Source organism: Tarenaya hassleriana, unplaced genomic scaffold (genome assembly GCF_000463585.1).
Source record: "Tarenaya hassleriana unplaced genomic scaffold, ASM46358v1 Cleome37, whole genome shotgun sequence".
Classification (NCBI taxonomy): domain Eukaryota; kingdom Viridiplantae; phylum Streptophyta; class Magnoliopsida; order Brassicales; family Cleomaceae; genus Tarenaya; species Tarenaya hassleriana.
Window position 1 is genome coordinate 1,239,765 of NW_010966725.1, and position 14,364 is coordinate 1,254,128.

General features: G+C 41.0%; 3 protein-coding genes and 1 long non-coding RNA gene across 8 annotated transcripts; all 4 read left to right on the top strand.

Annotated features, from left to right (window-relative positions):
- Positions 1–78: 78 nt before the first annotated feature.
- Positions 79–4,142, top strand: LOC104822748. 4 transcript variants are annotated; one of them, XM_019203566.1, is made up of 13 exons: positions 79–101; positions 917–1,058; positions 1,157–1,223; positions 1,379–1,450; positions 1,533–1,646; positions 1,775–1,924; positions 2,011–2,151; positions 2,295–2,809; positions 2,899–2,998; positions 3,095–3,154; positions 3,239–3,331; positions 3,418–3,537; positions 3,692–4,142. In XM_019203566.1, exons 2-13 carry the CDS (start codon positions 1,030–1,032, stop codon positions 3,995–3,997), a joined length of 1,767 nt encoding a protein of 588 aa, XP_019059111.1. In that variant the 5' UTR covers positions 79–101; positions 917–1,029; the 3' UTR covers positions 3,998–4,142. The 4 variants fall into 4 exon arrangements, with proteins under 4 accessions (XP_019059111.1, XP_019059109.1, XP_019059110.1 ...); XM_019203564.1 differs by lacking the exon at positions 79–101 and adding an exon at positions 376–560; XM_019203565.1 differs by lacking the exon at positions 79–101 and adding an exon at positions 376–508.
- A 762-nt stretch (positions 4,143–4,904) lies between these two features.
- LOC104822749 (shikimate O-hydroxycinnamoyltransferase-like) lies at positions 4,905–6,418 on the top strand. The gene is made up of 2 exons (XM_010554093.1): positions 4,905–5,284; positions 5,376–6,418. The coding sequence occupies exons 1-2, from the start codon at positions 4,941–4,943 to the stop codon at positions 6,403–6,405; spliced, it is 1,374 nt and encodes a 457-aa protein (XP_010552395.1). The 5' UTR covers positions 4,905–4,940; the 3' UTR covers positions 6,406–6,418.
- Positions 6,419–7,990: 1,572 nt separating this feature from the next.
- Positions 7,991–8,920, top strand: LOC104822750. Its single transcript, XR_773251.1, has 2 exons — positions 7,991–8,079; positions 8,687–8,920. It is a non-coding gene; the product is annotated as an uncharacterized LOC104822750 (long non-coding RNA).
- An 805-nt stretch (positions 8,921–9,725) lies between these two features.
- On the top strand, positions 9,726–14,311 carry LOC104822751 (BTB/POZ domain-containing protein At1g04390). Of its 2 annotated transcripts, none has more exons than XM_010554095.1 (9): positions 9,726–9,842; positions 10,170–10,296; positions 10,389–10,896; positions 11,005–11,138; positions 11,219–11,661; positions 11,771–12,895; positions 12,979–13,131; positions 13,405–13,944; positions 14,022–14,311. In XM_010554095.1, exons 1-8 carry the CDS (start codon positions 9,772–9,774, stop codon positions 13,841–13,843), a joined length of 3,000 nt encoding a protein of 999 aa, XP_010552397.1. In that variant the 5' UTR covers positions 9,726–9,771; the 3' UTR covers positions 13,844–13,944; positions 14,022–14,311. The 2 variants fall into 2 exon arrangements, with proteins under 2 accessions (XP_010552397.1, XP_010552398.1); XM_010554096.1 differs by having other exon boundaries at positions 9,751–9,842; positions 10,432–10,896.
- The last annotated feature ends 53 nt before the right edge of the window (positions 14,312–14,364 follow it).

The window sequence follows — 14,364 nt, forward strand, 5'->3', positions numbered from 1 at the left end:
AGGTCCATTCTTTGTGCCTCTGTTCCTCTTTTCATACTCGTTTCAAAACTTTGATTGGTGAAAAGATTGTGCCTTTCAACTTCTGATCATCTTTCGGCATGGTGAGTACCTCTCTCCCATTTAAAGTCTCGTGCTTTTCAATCTTCCAATTTGGAATTCATCGGATTCGAACCCTAATAAGAGCCAATGGGTAAAAATGTTGCGACATTTTGCGGCTGAAGTGGGTAAGGGCGTAAAAAAAATAATCTGTTCTTGAGGGAAAGATAGACAAGGGACCACTGTGATCTGTCTTTTTGGATTTGTCTTTGGTTTCTTTCTGGTCTTCCCTTTTGATTTCATCATTGTTGAATTGATTGGATACTTTAGGATAACTGTATATCCTAAGCTCTCATACTCATCTTTTACCTTTTCTGGCTCTCTCCACCATACACGAAGAAGGAATTTCTACCAAATCATCATAAAATTCTTTTTTATCTTCTTTCACTGAATTATAGAAAAGATGGGGAGGGTGAGAAGCAACAATCGTTTGGAGACTAATTTTTGCGCACTCTCTGTATTTGGTGAAATGTCAATTTTGCAATCCCATTTTTGTGAACTTCAATGTCGTGGATGGAATTTAGAATTTCGATTAACTATCAAGCGTTTGTGAGATTTAGTCTTATGATTCTGTTTTCTCCGTGTGGCTGTGTTTGAAAAAGACATGTAGCTGCTTCTTTTGTGCATTCATCAATTATATTTGTCCTTATTAGATGTTCACAAGTGGAACAGTGTCTTTTCTTGCTTCTTCTTCTTTTCATCAGACATTATCCTTAGCCAACCTCCAGAATTTAATAAATGTCTTTTGAGTTTGGACAAGATTGTTCTTTTCTTCTTATTTTATCCTCTTTCATTTCTTTTATGTGAATTTAATCTGCAGGATTTATGATGCTTGTTTGTACCTGAGTTTGGGACGAGGCTGAAGTACATCTGGGGAGGGAAGTTCAACATTCTGGTTTTATAACAGTAAATGCCAAACCCCAAAATCCTAGGATGTGTGATTCACCAGTTTTGAGATCTGAGTAAGCATTTGCATTTCTTGTTCTTTCCCTTTACCTGTAGCTTCAAGCTTCAGATTAGCTTTCCTTTCTGCTTACTTGTTTACTGGTATGCTCAACAGATCCAATCTTTTCCCAGAGTGTTCATATTCTGGGGAATTTCTCCGTGACCGAGAAACCAAGTCAAGAGTAAGTTCAGATGAACACACTCTTGTGTGTTTCGTTTCAGAAAACTAAGCTATCTTTTAAATAAACTTCCGTTGTCGATTGAACATCATGCTTTCCAATTGCTTTATGCATCTCCTTCATCTGGATGGGCTTTGTTTCATGCTTGCTGGTATAAGCAGGGCAGAGGCCAGAGTGAAGAGACCACGAGCATCGAATCATTTCTGTACAGATTTCAACTTGAACAGGATGTGAGCTTCTGAACTCAAAAGAGTAATTGATCATTCCCCTAATGTTTATGGATGATCACAGCACGAAGTTACTTTCTTACAGGTCCAAAAATTGCAACAGCAACTCCGAGAGGAAATAGAGTTGCATAATTTTCTTGAAAATGCCATAGAGAAAGATCCGTCAGAACTATCACTTCCTAGTTGTGTTCCAAATCATGTCCGGTTACTCGCCTCCTGTTTTGTGACAACTTCAATCCCACATTTTCTTCTCTTTTTTCTTCCCACTTATAGTTACCGGAGAAGTACTTATTCAGTGTTTTGTATAATTGGTCTGAAATCGGGTAGGCTCAGGAGATTCTTTCCAACATTGCGACACAGGAGGCCGCAGTTGCAAAACTCGAGCAAGAAATGGTATCGCTGCAATTCCAGCTAAGCCAAGAGCGGAATGAGAGAAGACTCGCTGAATACCATCTGACGCACTCCTCTTCTCCCTCAGTATGTATTTCATCCCGCACAATTCATCATTGTCTGATTCCTTTTTTTTCCTCCATTATGGTTATAATTATGTCCTAGTTATACAGAACTCTTCTACTTCCTTGAGGCGCTCAAAGCATTCAAATCCTGAGTTGCTTCAATCGGCTGAAGATAATTCATGCCACGAACAAATAGTCCAGAACCCAGAATCCACCTCTGAATGTTCTGCAACAGAATCTCCCGTGGAGGTATAAACTCTAAATTTTCTTTTTTATCCAAGAACATTCAATGTCAGCCTATTCACGTGCATGAGTTTGATGATCTGATTTAGAAAGTTGTCCAAAACGGATGGCCCATTTCTGGGTGTGTGACATTTTACTTACTGAACCAGAAAACATCAGAAGTGACTAGCGGTTTCCTTGAGAAGAGGCTGCTGAGAAAGATTGACACCAGACACCAATGCCAATCTGCAAGTTCCAGAAAGTTGCATCGAGGAATGCCACCTAAAGGCCTCTGGGATCACCCCAATCTATTGTCTGAAGAAATGGTGAGGTGTATGAAGAATATCTTCATCTCTCTTTCTGATCCTACAGTTTCATCAAAGTTATCCACAAATGGGAGCCATCTCTCACCTGTATCACCTCGAGGGCATCTATCCAACCACTCATCATCATGGTGGCCGTCAACCGAACGGTCTATGATCTCATCCTGGGTGCAAAGCCCGCAAATCGATGTCCGGAATAACCCTGATGTCTTGGCCACAGGAAATGTCTTTGATCCATACAGAGTTCGGGGTAAGCTAAGTTGGGTGGAGATCGGGAACTATGGTTTGGCAACAGAGGTTTCTTGGATGTCTGTTGGGAAGAAGCAGCTTGAATATGCTTCTGGTGCGCTGAGGAGGTTCAGGTAATGTAGTTTCCTTTCTTGTTTTGTGGGTTTATCTCACGGGTTCAGCGTAAAAAAGATGCATTTTTTGGGGTTGATCGCATGAACAGAACACTGGTGGAGCAATTGGCTAGAGTAAACCCTAACCATTTGAGCTGCAACGAGAAGCTTGCTTTCTGGATCAACCTCTACAATGCATTGATCATGCATGTGAGTTCTTTTTCTCCCCTCTGTTTCTCAAGAAGTAAAAGAATTTGTTGTTGGGAAAGGTTATGATGTTTGCTTTTCCTCCTTTTTTTTTTGTAGGCATATTTGGCATACGGTGTCCCAAAAAGTGACTTGAAGCTCTTCTCGTTGATGCAAAAAGTCTGATAACTGGAACAAATCATTAATTTCATTCATTTTCAATTCTTTTCTCCTTCTGATTGTTCAATTGTTTTGGGATCACAGGCAGCGTATACAGTTGGAGGGCATTCATATACTGCAGCTACCATCGAATACGTGATCCTGAAGATGAAACATCCTCTCCATAGGCCACAAATCGTATGAGCTTTAGCCTTGTAGTAAGGAGTTCATCATGAGGATCCTTCTTCTTTTCAAAGGATCTTTTTTTTTTGTTTGGGGTGCAGGCTCTGCTTCTTGCCATCCACAAGCTGAAAGTATCAGAAGAGCAGCGGAGGGCAGCAATTGATGCACACGAACCTCTTCTTGCTTTTGCTTTGAGCTGCGGAATGTATTCCTCTCCTGCGGTAATATGATATTCTCGCTGTTACTAATCTAGAATGGTTTGGAAGCTATATGAGTGAGCCTTGGAAACGTAATAGACAGAAGACAGTATCTTGGCAAGGGGGCTGGTTTGTTACCAATCAGAAAACTGACGTGAGTATGGTAAAACGAATGCAGGTGAGGATCTACACGGCAAAAGGAGTGAAGGAAGAGCTGGTAGAGGCGCAGAGGGACTTCATACAAGCATCGGTAGGGCTAAGCAGTAAAGGCAAACTCTTAGTGCCCAAAATGCTTCACAAGAACTTTGTCGATGACTCCAACTTGGCGCTGTGGATATCTCGGTACCTTCCACCTCATCAGGCGGCTTTCGTGGAGCAATGCCTCGCTCGTAGACGTCAGAGCCTTCTAGCTTCTCGTAACTGCGGCATCTTACCCTTTGACTCCTGCTTCCGATACCTCTTCCTCCCCGACAACATATACTGAGGGAGGGAGTGTGTTCTTACTTCTTGTGAGAAAAATGTAAATTTTGGTTGTTTCATATGTAATGAACTCAAGTGTTTTCCTTTGTGTTGTTGATGATCGATGCATATGATGTCATGTTTTTTTTGCAACCATGCAAGTTCATGTTGGATGTCTTCTCGGCTGTATGAATTCAGGTATCACCAATTTAGATAATAATCAAACCGGTTTAACCACAACCTTATATTAAAGAATTTGCTTTTAAAAGTAAATACTTTTGTCAATATAAATCCACTTGGATAAAATGATTCTGAATAATTATAATGTTTTAAAATTTTTAATGATCCAACCGAAATGCCACCTTTTTTTAGAAGTACGTGTGAAAAATAATTTAATCGACACTAATTAAAACCAACCACGACAAAACACTACCATTTTGAAAATGTCAAACACGTTTTTTGTAAAAAAATCAGATTGTGGTTTTGACGCTACAAATTGACGACGGCGGTCTATTTATTTCATTTTAATTTGACCTTTTATAATTTCAAAGTTTCAATAATGTACGAAACTGTTAACCTCGTTTGGGTCGTAGAAACGGACCGAGCGAAATCTACACGTGTGGAAGGTATAGTATTACATGCATGAAAATTTCCTTGGGTTGGGTTTGACGTAGATTCCATATACGTAGAAACGGACCCGGCGAAGTCTACACGTATAGAAGATATAACGTTCCACCTTTAGTACTACATGCATTAAAATTTCGTTGGGTTTGACGTAAATTCCGTATAATTAAATACTGTTTCAACTTCAATGGTAAAATGTCAGCTCTCTTTTTTCTGCATTCTCCGTATGACCATGATGCCCTTCGTTCGCACTATAAATAAATCTCCGGTCCATCCCTCTTTCTTCACGTGCATCCTCATCATTACCTCACGATTACATAATATAGATTCACACACTATATACAATGGCGAGAAATGAAGATTTCTTGGTGAAAGTGAGCAAAACCGAGGCCGTATCCGCTGCATTGCCGGTTCAAGAGTATTGGTTGCCTCTCTCTAACCTCGATCTCATGCTTCCTCCTGTGGATTTCTGCGTCTTCTTCTGCTACGACCATGTAGACGTGACCTTTGCCTCTACGGTCGTAACCCTCAAGAAGGCTTTGGCAGATACTCTCGCCCCTTACTACGCCTTTGCCGGCGAGATCACCACCAACAGCCTCGGAGAGCCCGAGCTTCTTTGTAATAACTATGGCGTCGAGTTCTCTGAGGCTCGCGCATATGTCAACCTCCATGATCTCGACTTGTACAGGTGAGGGAAACGTAAACCCATTTTTTATAATCATTTCATATCTATTTCGAAATATTGATCTGTTTATTTTCCCATAAATTCTCCGGAACAGGCTCGAAAAGAGCATTTACAGGCTTTTCCCAGAGAAGAAGCGTGGGGTGATGGCCGTACAGGCAACAGAGCTGAACTGCGGAAGCTTGATCGTGACGTGTCGGGTGCACCACCGCATCGCGGATGCTTACTCGGCCAATCTGTTCTTCGTGTCGTGGGCCGAGTCTGCTCGTTCCATGCCCATTTCCGTAGTTCCATCGTTCAGACGGTCGCTGCTCAGCTCCAGACACCCTCCGAAGCACAGCCCTTCCATGGATGAGTTGTACATGCCTTTGCCATCTGTTTCATCACCACCTAAACCTAAACGAAACCCCGATTCCAGCGATCTCGACGAGTTTGTAAGCCGAGTTTTTTACGTCGCAGCCTCGAAGATCGACGAGATTCAGTGTCTCGCAAGCTCCGAGTACTCGCGTGTCACCAAACTCGAAGCCTTCTGTGCGTTTCTGTGGAAACTGACGGCGAAAACGGAGCAAAAGTCAGGTGGTGCGAGAAAGGCAGCGCTGGGAATCGTCATTGACGGGAGGACAAGGCTGGGAGATAACGGCGTTAACAACATGGGTTCTTACATCGGGAACGTGTTGACGGCGCCGTTCAGACAGTGCGAAATGGCCGAGCTTGTCCGAAACCCTTTGGGTTCGGTGGCGCGTGAGGTCCACGGCGTGATCGAGACAGGAGCGAGCAAGGAGCACTTCATGGGCCTGATTGATTGGATTGAGGCTCAAAGGCCCAAGCCTATTACTCCGAAGGCTTATTGGGTGAATGATGGGCCTGCTGTGATGGTGTCGTCGGGGAGGCGTTTTCCGGTGAGGGAAGTGGATTTCGGGTGGGGCCCACCGGCGTTAGGTTCCTACTATTTCTCGGAATGGGGGAGCCCGATGGGTTATGTGATGCCGATGCCGAGTGCCACCGTGGATGGTGACTGGGTGGTTTACACGGTCCTCCCTAGGCGCGTGATCCACGTCATCACTGAAGAGGCTGCTGACATGTTCCGCCCCATGACCAATCAATATCTGACAGGTCATACTGTTTGAACCAAAAAAAAAAGTAAAACAATTTATTTTCCCTTCAATTGTTTTTTTTACGCTTCCGTTATTTGTTGTGGTATATCATTTTCTTTCCTTTTTTTTTTTTTTATAACCATAGAATTTCTTTCCTTGTTGTGTTTGTACTCAAATTATGTGTATTCCAACGATGTGTCCCTACTTAATAACGAATAAGATATTAAATTATTTATTTGGTCATAAGTATTACCAGTTTAATTTGTTAGACCTATATTTTATTCCGATATATTGAATTTTAATTTCTTTGATGAACACTAATATTTATATTTAATATCATTTGGGAAAATTTTACTTAAAAACTATTTCGCATTTAAAAATAGGTTTATCAATTATATTAATAGGCAGAAATCAAAACCGTTTAGACAAAACTATGATATCATAATTGTTTTTTATAGTGACGCCAGTGAGACAGTAGCATTTGTTTCTCAAGATTTGTTATTTTAATACAAAATTAAACACACATATATTTACTAATATACACATGCATTATACAAAAAAATATATATATATATCGAAGTTGTAAATATGTGTATGTTTTTACTTCCTGGTTTTTTTAATTAAAATGAAACGAATGAAAAAAAACAAGAAAAATCGTCAGTGTGTTAGATGTGATTACGAATTTATGAGTGGGTGTTTTCATTTTACCATAAATATAATACAGGGATTTTTTTTTAATATTATCGGCTAAAGGTTTATAATAAATAATAATTTCCAGATAGGGTAATAGTGATAAATTGATAATGGGCCTGAAATGGGCTCTTCAATTATGTTAGTGGATCAAAGTAAGGCCCGTTTAAACGTACTGTTTTCACTTTTGTAGACGGAATCGCGTGCCGTCTATTGTTTTTTTTAGACTATCAATAGGGTCCGACGGTCCTCACTCGCGCGCGTGATGCTCACGTCTCCGAACCCATAATGATTGGAAATGAGGGATAGTTTTTTTTTTTTGATAATACGTGATTTGCCAAGGGTGGAGTTCGAACCTGGGTGGAGCACTCTTTGCGCCAGTTGAACCAACCACTCTTGGCGAAACGAGGGATAGTTTAAATAATATGAAATGAAGCAACATGTGAACTATATTATTATGCAAATTCTGTCATTTCTAATATGTCGCTATTTTTTTTGGGAGGGGGGAAATGACACTTTATTTTCTAGAGAACAAATTACATAATTACATACTTTCTTTGCTATCGTCAAATAATGTTGTTCTAGTTGTGTATGTCTTTGGCTTTCCAGTCGTAACATTCCCAATCATGTGCATCGTGTTTTTTTTTTTAATGATGTTTAGGTTTTATTAATCTTTTTAAGTCGTGATGTTTAATTCCTTACGGAGGGTTGATTACAAGATGGAAATTCATACATAAACAACAATGGATCTATGCACTGGGCTGATCAACGGTCGTGTAGACTAGAAAATAAATGGGCTCTTCGTTCAGCCCATATGCTCTTATTCTGCAACTTCGCTAATATGATTTAAATGGGCTTAGGAGCCCATTGTTATTGTATAACACTAGGCCCGTGGTGATTTTGTACGCATCAACCTAGCTATAAAACGCGGAATCCCTCCTCCCGTCGTCGCTGTGATTCTCTTCTCTCTAGAGAAATCGAGGGCGAGGATCTGCGTTTGTCACCATGAGGGCGAAGGTACGGTCTCTTTCTCTTTGTTGGATCTGAGATGATTTCTGAGCTTTGATACGTTTTTTGTTCTCCGATGTCTGAACCTCGCTGTCTTTTCCCGCAACTTGATTCTTTGATGTTGATGGGATTTAGGGATGTAGTCAATCGATTTTCCCTTATATGTTTTGTCTCTTGGAAATTCCGAGGGGACTATTCAGTTATTACTGTCACTGATAAGCGATTTACAAGGAAAATTTGGGTGTATTTGTTTTAGATTCCGATATTTTTTCTAATCCTAATGTTTTCCGGGACGACTTTAGTGGGAAGTTGAGCGGAGATCGGTTGCGATCGTTGTTTATGCTAAAAGCGTTTTTGATATGGCATTGGCGTAGAGTGTATGATTAGGTACAGCGTAGCAAGACCTTCGAATGCCTGGTTTTCGTCTGCTTGCTCCTCGGTGTTTTTCCTGGTCTTCATCATTGTTGAAGAAGGAATCAGCTTCTTCTTCTACTGTGTTATTTGATATCTTGCATCTGAATAAAGTGTCTCCATTACGAACATGAGACAAGGTTGGTTGGATATGTTCAGTCTACTAACTGTTTGGGATTTGTGTTGGAATTTTTTTTGGGGGCAGTGGAAGAAGAAACGTATGAGGAGGCTGAAGAGAAAGCGCAGAAAGATGAGGCAGAGATCCAAGTAGAAGTCCAGTCTGTGGCTTTTGGTCTGCAACAGCCTTCCGCTTTTACTGAGTTGTAGCGTCGGTATCTAAGACTCTTTGAGAACTCATCGTCCCTGTGCTGTGTGCTCTATGTATGGATCCTCTGCAGTCGTCTCGTATATATTGTCATTGTTTCATTCGTGCAACTAATCGTCACCCACTTGCACAAAGGTTAGGCTAACTAAGCAATGTTCGACACAGCTCTTTGTTCAGACAGCAACACAATCCATTGGGAACTTTCATCAGGATCCTTACTTTGCTGTGGGACCTGTTGATTTGTCGCTTGAGAATGGGCAAGCTGTCTTCCAAGGAAGTGCCATGGTTGTACCTTATGCACAGCGGCTTTTATCACCTTGCTCCTCCTCACTCAGCTTTTTTTATTTTGTAACAAGGGTGCCACGTGGCGTAGCCCCGAGGCAATGCGTTTGCTCGTCCTGTGCCACGTCTAGTTATCTCGAGAAATGTCCAGCGTTTACGTACATATGAGGGTGGCTATTTCGGTTATTAACCGAATAAACGAGTCAAATCGAATTGAATAAGATATAACCGTATCTGAATTATATCTGACGTCATAACCGAACGGTTATAATTTTTTTAAATTCAAAAAAATTGAAACCGAATAAAAAATAACCGAAAAAACTGGAAAAAAAACTAAATTTTTTATCGAAATCGATCCGAAAAATAATTGAATCAAACCGAAATTTATATGAAAACCGAATAGTTATAGGTTTGATATTATTAAGTTTGGGTTTTTGTCGGAAGTTGTGAAAATTGTTAAATCGATACATGATAAAACTTAAATCGACGCATGAAATTAGGTACTTTTTAAAACCCGTATGAGGCCTGTATAGTCGGCCCGTTATAATTGGGCCTAATAGCAAACTGGGCCGAAAGAGAAGGCTCCGAGCACTCCACACCTATTGACCTGGCTGGCTGGCTCCTGACTAGTGCTGATTATTGAATGCCCACCTCTAAGCGGGAAGAGGAGAGCGGCGATTGACATGGCGTCGTCGAAGGCTCACCTCACCACCCTTCACCATCGTCTCTATCATGCTCTCAATCTCGGCTTCAGGTTCTCATCCTCTCTTCTTTTTCTTCCGGCTTCAACTCTTCTGGTTTCTTCCTTTCTTTCTTGATCCTAAACCTCTGCTTTCACGAACCTTGTGTTTGGAGTTATTTTTGTTTGTCATTTTTCAAGTTTCATCTCGTTCATGCCCGCGCACTTCTTGTTTTTGGATCTTCATTTCGTGGTCGAAACAGATGATTTTAGAACTTAGGTTTAAATTGCGACGCTCCTTATTTTGTTTTTTTAGGTTTTACCCTTTTCGATTTGTTTTCTTGTTTTTGTTGCTGATTTGCTCGTCTTATGAATTTTTTTTTGTCTTATCACTTGTGGTAGGTTGGGCGATGATAAGGAGAAGAAATGGGAGTGTACAGATATTGAGATACAGAGGCATGTGGTTCGGTCGATTACAGCTTTTCTTGATTGTTTCTCGCGGAGTACGTCAAATAATCGTCTTCTGAAGGTATAACACGCTCCATTCTGTTAATATTTTCATTGCATAGGCTCAACTTTCGTGCTTGATTCGAGGTTCTGGTTTCTGTTTCTGCTGCTCAGGATTCAGTTTCTGACATAACAAGGGCATTGGTATTTATTCTAGGCTGTAGAAATAAAGCAGTGTCAGGCATGGCGGCTGATGTGGTGGTTAGGTTGGTCCACATCGCTCCTAACTCTATGCTGCAGTTGTATGTATTGGATCTCGTGGGATCTTTGTCACCTTTGTTATGCTGTCATCAAGTGGAAGTTTGCCTTCCTGGTGCAACTGCTCTGAACACAATTCTTTTAAGCTTCAGAGAAATGAAGGAGAAAGTTGTGTGGAAAATTTTAGAAGAGACGAAAGTTGTTGTCTCTATCGTTGGTCGTCTAAGGGACTTCTCTGATGCTACTATCCCTTCGGAGTGCTTCCAGGAGATGGCTCCACTTTTAAGTACAATATTATTGAGATGGCCTCAATCGAGGTATTATGTCTGGAACAACTCAGAGTTGATGGTCATCTTGGAGGGTATTAGCCAAAAGCCTGACGTGGGTTTGAGAGTTGCGGCTTTGAAGTTGTATTCTGCTGTAGGTATATATGTTTACAATACTACAAGTTTGGAATCTATTGTATAAAAACTACCTGATCCATTGGCCTTTACTCAGTCGACTGAGTGTTTTTTTGGGTTCTATATTCCAGCTCTTTGTGGTCATGGAGCCAAAAAGCTTCTAGAGAATGGAAAACATATGTTAGATGTGATGATTAGTTGCATGGACAAGTTAAGCCCACAAAATGCTCGAACAGAAGGTTTCAAGCTAGCACAGAGGCTTGCGGTAATAATTACTCCAAGTACTTTGTTGACCTCCGGCTATCTCTATCTGTTGAGTATTTATAATGTGAGGATGTTGCTCAGACAGGTAAACAAGAGTGCTTGAGAATGATAGGCATGTGCTGTGAGCCTCTAGTGAAGATTATAGTTCAGGGAATGAATCGGTGTTCCTTGACCTCAGGAAAGCTTGCTAATGATCAGATTTCTTTGCTCATGGAGGCTTGTAAGCTGGCCCTAATCACCCGTTGGGAAGGAAAGCATCACATTTATTTCTGGAAGAATGGAATAGCACATGTGCTTCTTAGTCTTGTCATGGAGAATTTTCATGGTCAACGCTTAAGCAGTTCCATGTCTCTGGAAGAACAAATTTCAATTGCAGAAGAGGTCTTGAATGAGAATTTTCTACCTAGTCTGAGGTCATATATTTGGGATATAATAGGATTCTTGGCGATTCACTGTGAAGAAGAATTCACACCTGTTTTGCTTGGAGATGAGTTCCGTCTTAACTTTCTTGTCACATGTGCATGGTAGTATCCACATTTTGTTTCTTGTTTCTTGCCTATTTTTTAGAGATACAAGCAAATCTTAGTCCTATATTATCTCTGTTCTGATTAATTTTTCTTTGAATCTGTGAAGTTTGACCTTTTCAAGGTCAGTTCAGAGAGGATACCAAATCTGTCAAAACGATATGATCAGCGCCTCACAGAGCGAGTCCGCAGCAAGAGCAACGCTAATGATGATATATTCTTCCTGCAAATATGTATCATCAAAGGCTAGAGTTGTGCTTTCAGTTATCCTAGAAAAATGTGGTGGGCAGCATGTAAAATCCCTTCTCAATTTCCTGAGTTACACAGCATCGGGAAAAAGTCATATACTGCCACATATCTTACAAACCGCTGTCTGCTTGGTGGGTTTGGCCTGTTATTCTTGTATCCCGCAATATGCAAGTGTTGTTATAGAAAATCAAGGCATAGAAATATCATTGTCCTTCTGTAGCTGGTATCTTAGGAATCGTGACAATATTGGACCATCAAGTTTTGCTCCTCATCTCCAGAGCATTGTTGAGAAGAGCACATGCTGCTGGGCATGTGCAGAAGATTGGGACAACAAAGATACTCTTCTGCTTTATTCTCTTTGGGCAGTGGCCGAGATGTTATATCATTCTGGCTATGAACAGAATCACCTGGAAGAATTTTTTACTAAGAGAAAAAGTGTGAAAGATCAGTTATGCGCCACACTTGAGGAGATCCGAGATGGCATCTATGGTCTGGGTCCAAGATGGTATTCTGCTCACATCCTCAGTTATTTTGGATGCTATGGCTTCCGAAGTAAGTTGGGGAAAAGACTGATGAGAGCTTTCAACGATGAGGCATGCAGCGACATGCTACTTGTTTTTGCTAGTGAGAAGAATGTGAGTGTGCACAGAGTTATTCTTGCTGTTAGGTGTCCATCATTGCTACCTCCTGAGATGGGAGCTCTCAGTCGCTCATCAATAACAAGTGATAAGCCTCTGGGAATTGTTCAAGAAATTCGCATGTCTTCAAATGTGGATTCTCAGGCGCTCGTCAAATTGTTGGAATTTGCTTACTCTGGCTATGTGGAAGTTGAAAACACACTGTCGAAGAAGCTCAGAACTTTAGCAAGACATTGTAATTCACAAATTCTGCTGCATATGCTCAGCAGAAGGAGACCAAAGTGGGGATCTTCAATTCCCAGACTTGACCTTCGCCTTGCCCTCAATGCTACATTCCTCCACCTCTCGTAATTACTTTTTCCTGTCTTTCTTTTTATGGTTATGACTAAATAAACACTGGAATTGAACAAGGGTTTTTTCATAACTTCAGGGATGTCATATTAGAACCTAAAGAAGTGGATATACCTGGCTGGAACTGCCGTTTCTGTTCCTCAACGTTTCCTCATGTCCACGCTCATCGGGTTATACTTTGGTCAAGCTGTGAATATCTACGTGCCCTGTTCCAGTCTGGGATGCAGGAGAGGTATGTGGTAGATCTTCTCAAGCATCGTTAGTCGTTTAAAAACGTTTCTTTTAAATAAATCTTCAAACTATACCCAGTTGGCATGCAACTATAAATACAATATCACAAGTTGGCATGCGCAATAGAAATATGTTAGTGCTGTTCGCAAACTCCAGGATGTTCAAACGTGACTTTTTGCGGATCAAATGTATGATCTGATGCTACCTGTTTGGATTTTTCGAGACATAGATTTCCTCTCATCTGTGTCATTTCTGATATTTAAAAAATTTGCAGCCATTCAGACAGACTAAGTGTTCCCGTTGGCTGGCTGGCATTAACTAAGCTTCTCAGCTGGTTCTATGCCGATGAGCTGTCAAACCCTCCGTCGGGCTGTGTATGGGACAACATGAACAACGAGGAAAAACTACATGAACTACGTCCTTATGTTGAGATGTATTCACTGGCTGAGTTCTGGATTCTGGAAGATCTCCAAGAAGACTGTGCGCGGGTGATAGAGTCTTGTTTGAAGTCAGCCAAAGAGTTGTGGATCAGAATAATGGAAATAGCTGCAAATTTATCGCAATGGAAACTGGCAGAAGCAGCAGCTGATCATGCGGCTCCTATATACCATAAGCTGCGAGACTCTGGAGAGCTGGATGAGATAGATGAAGAGCTGGTGAACATGATACGGGCAGCTTCCGTTAGATTCTCTCAGTGCGGTAACATGACCTGAGGATCTCCTCCTCTCTTAACTTATAGGGGGCAGGCCAGCATGCAGCTGATCCGCATGCTGACATAGTTCGGGGTATGAGTTAATGATATGAGGGCTGTTAGGTTGGTTGATGCTCACTCAATCTCATTATTAATTTCCTCTCTATTAATTACGTCTCATGTAGTGGTACACTTTGCAGGATCTGACAGGTCACAGCACCCATGTCCGTCCGATGCGTGGTGGTAAATATCTTTCTTCAAAATGAAAATGTAAGCTTGATTGGTTGGTATGTCTGATTGTATTCTCTTTTATGGTATAGATTTCGAGATTCTTTTTCACGGTTTGTACTGTGGCCCAGATGTTAGGGTGATTCTTGTACCTGTTTACAAACGTTGTTGTTTGTTGTTGTTGCTGGAGGAGTTTTCAAAGTGTTATAGACACTTGTAAATCTCTACTGTTCAAGTTTAACAGCTTCATCTTCCTTGGTTATTATTAATTCATATATCGATAAAAGATAGAGGGGAGAAAGATTGGAGTTCGAG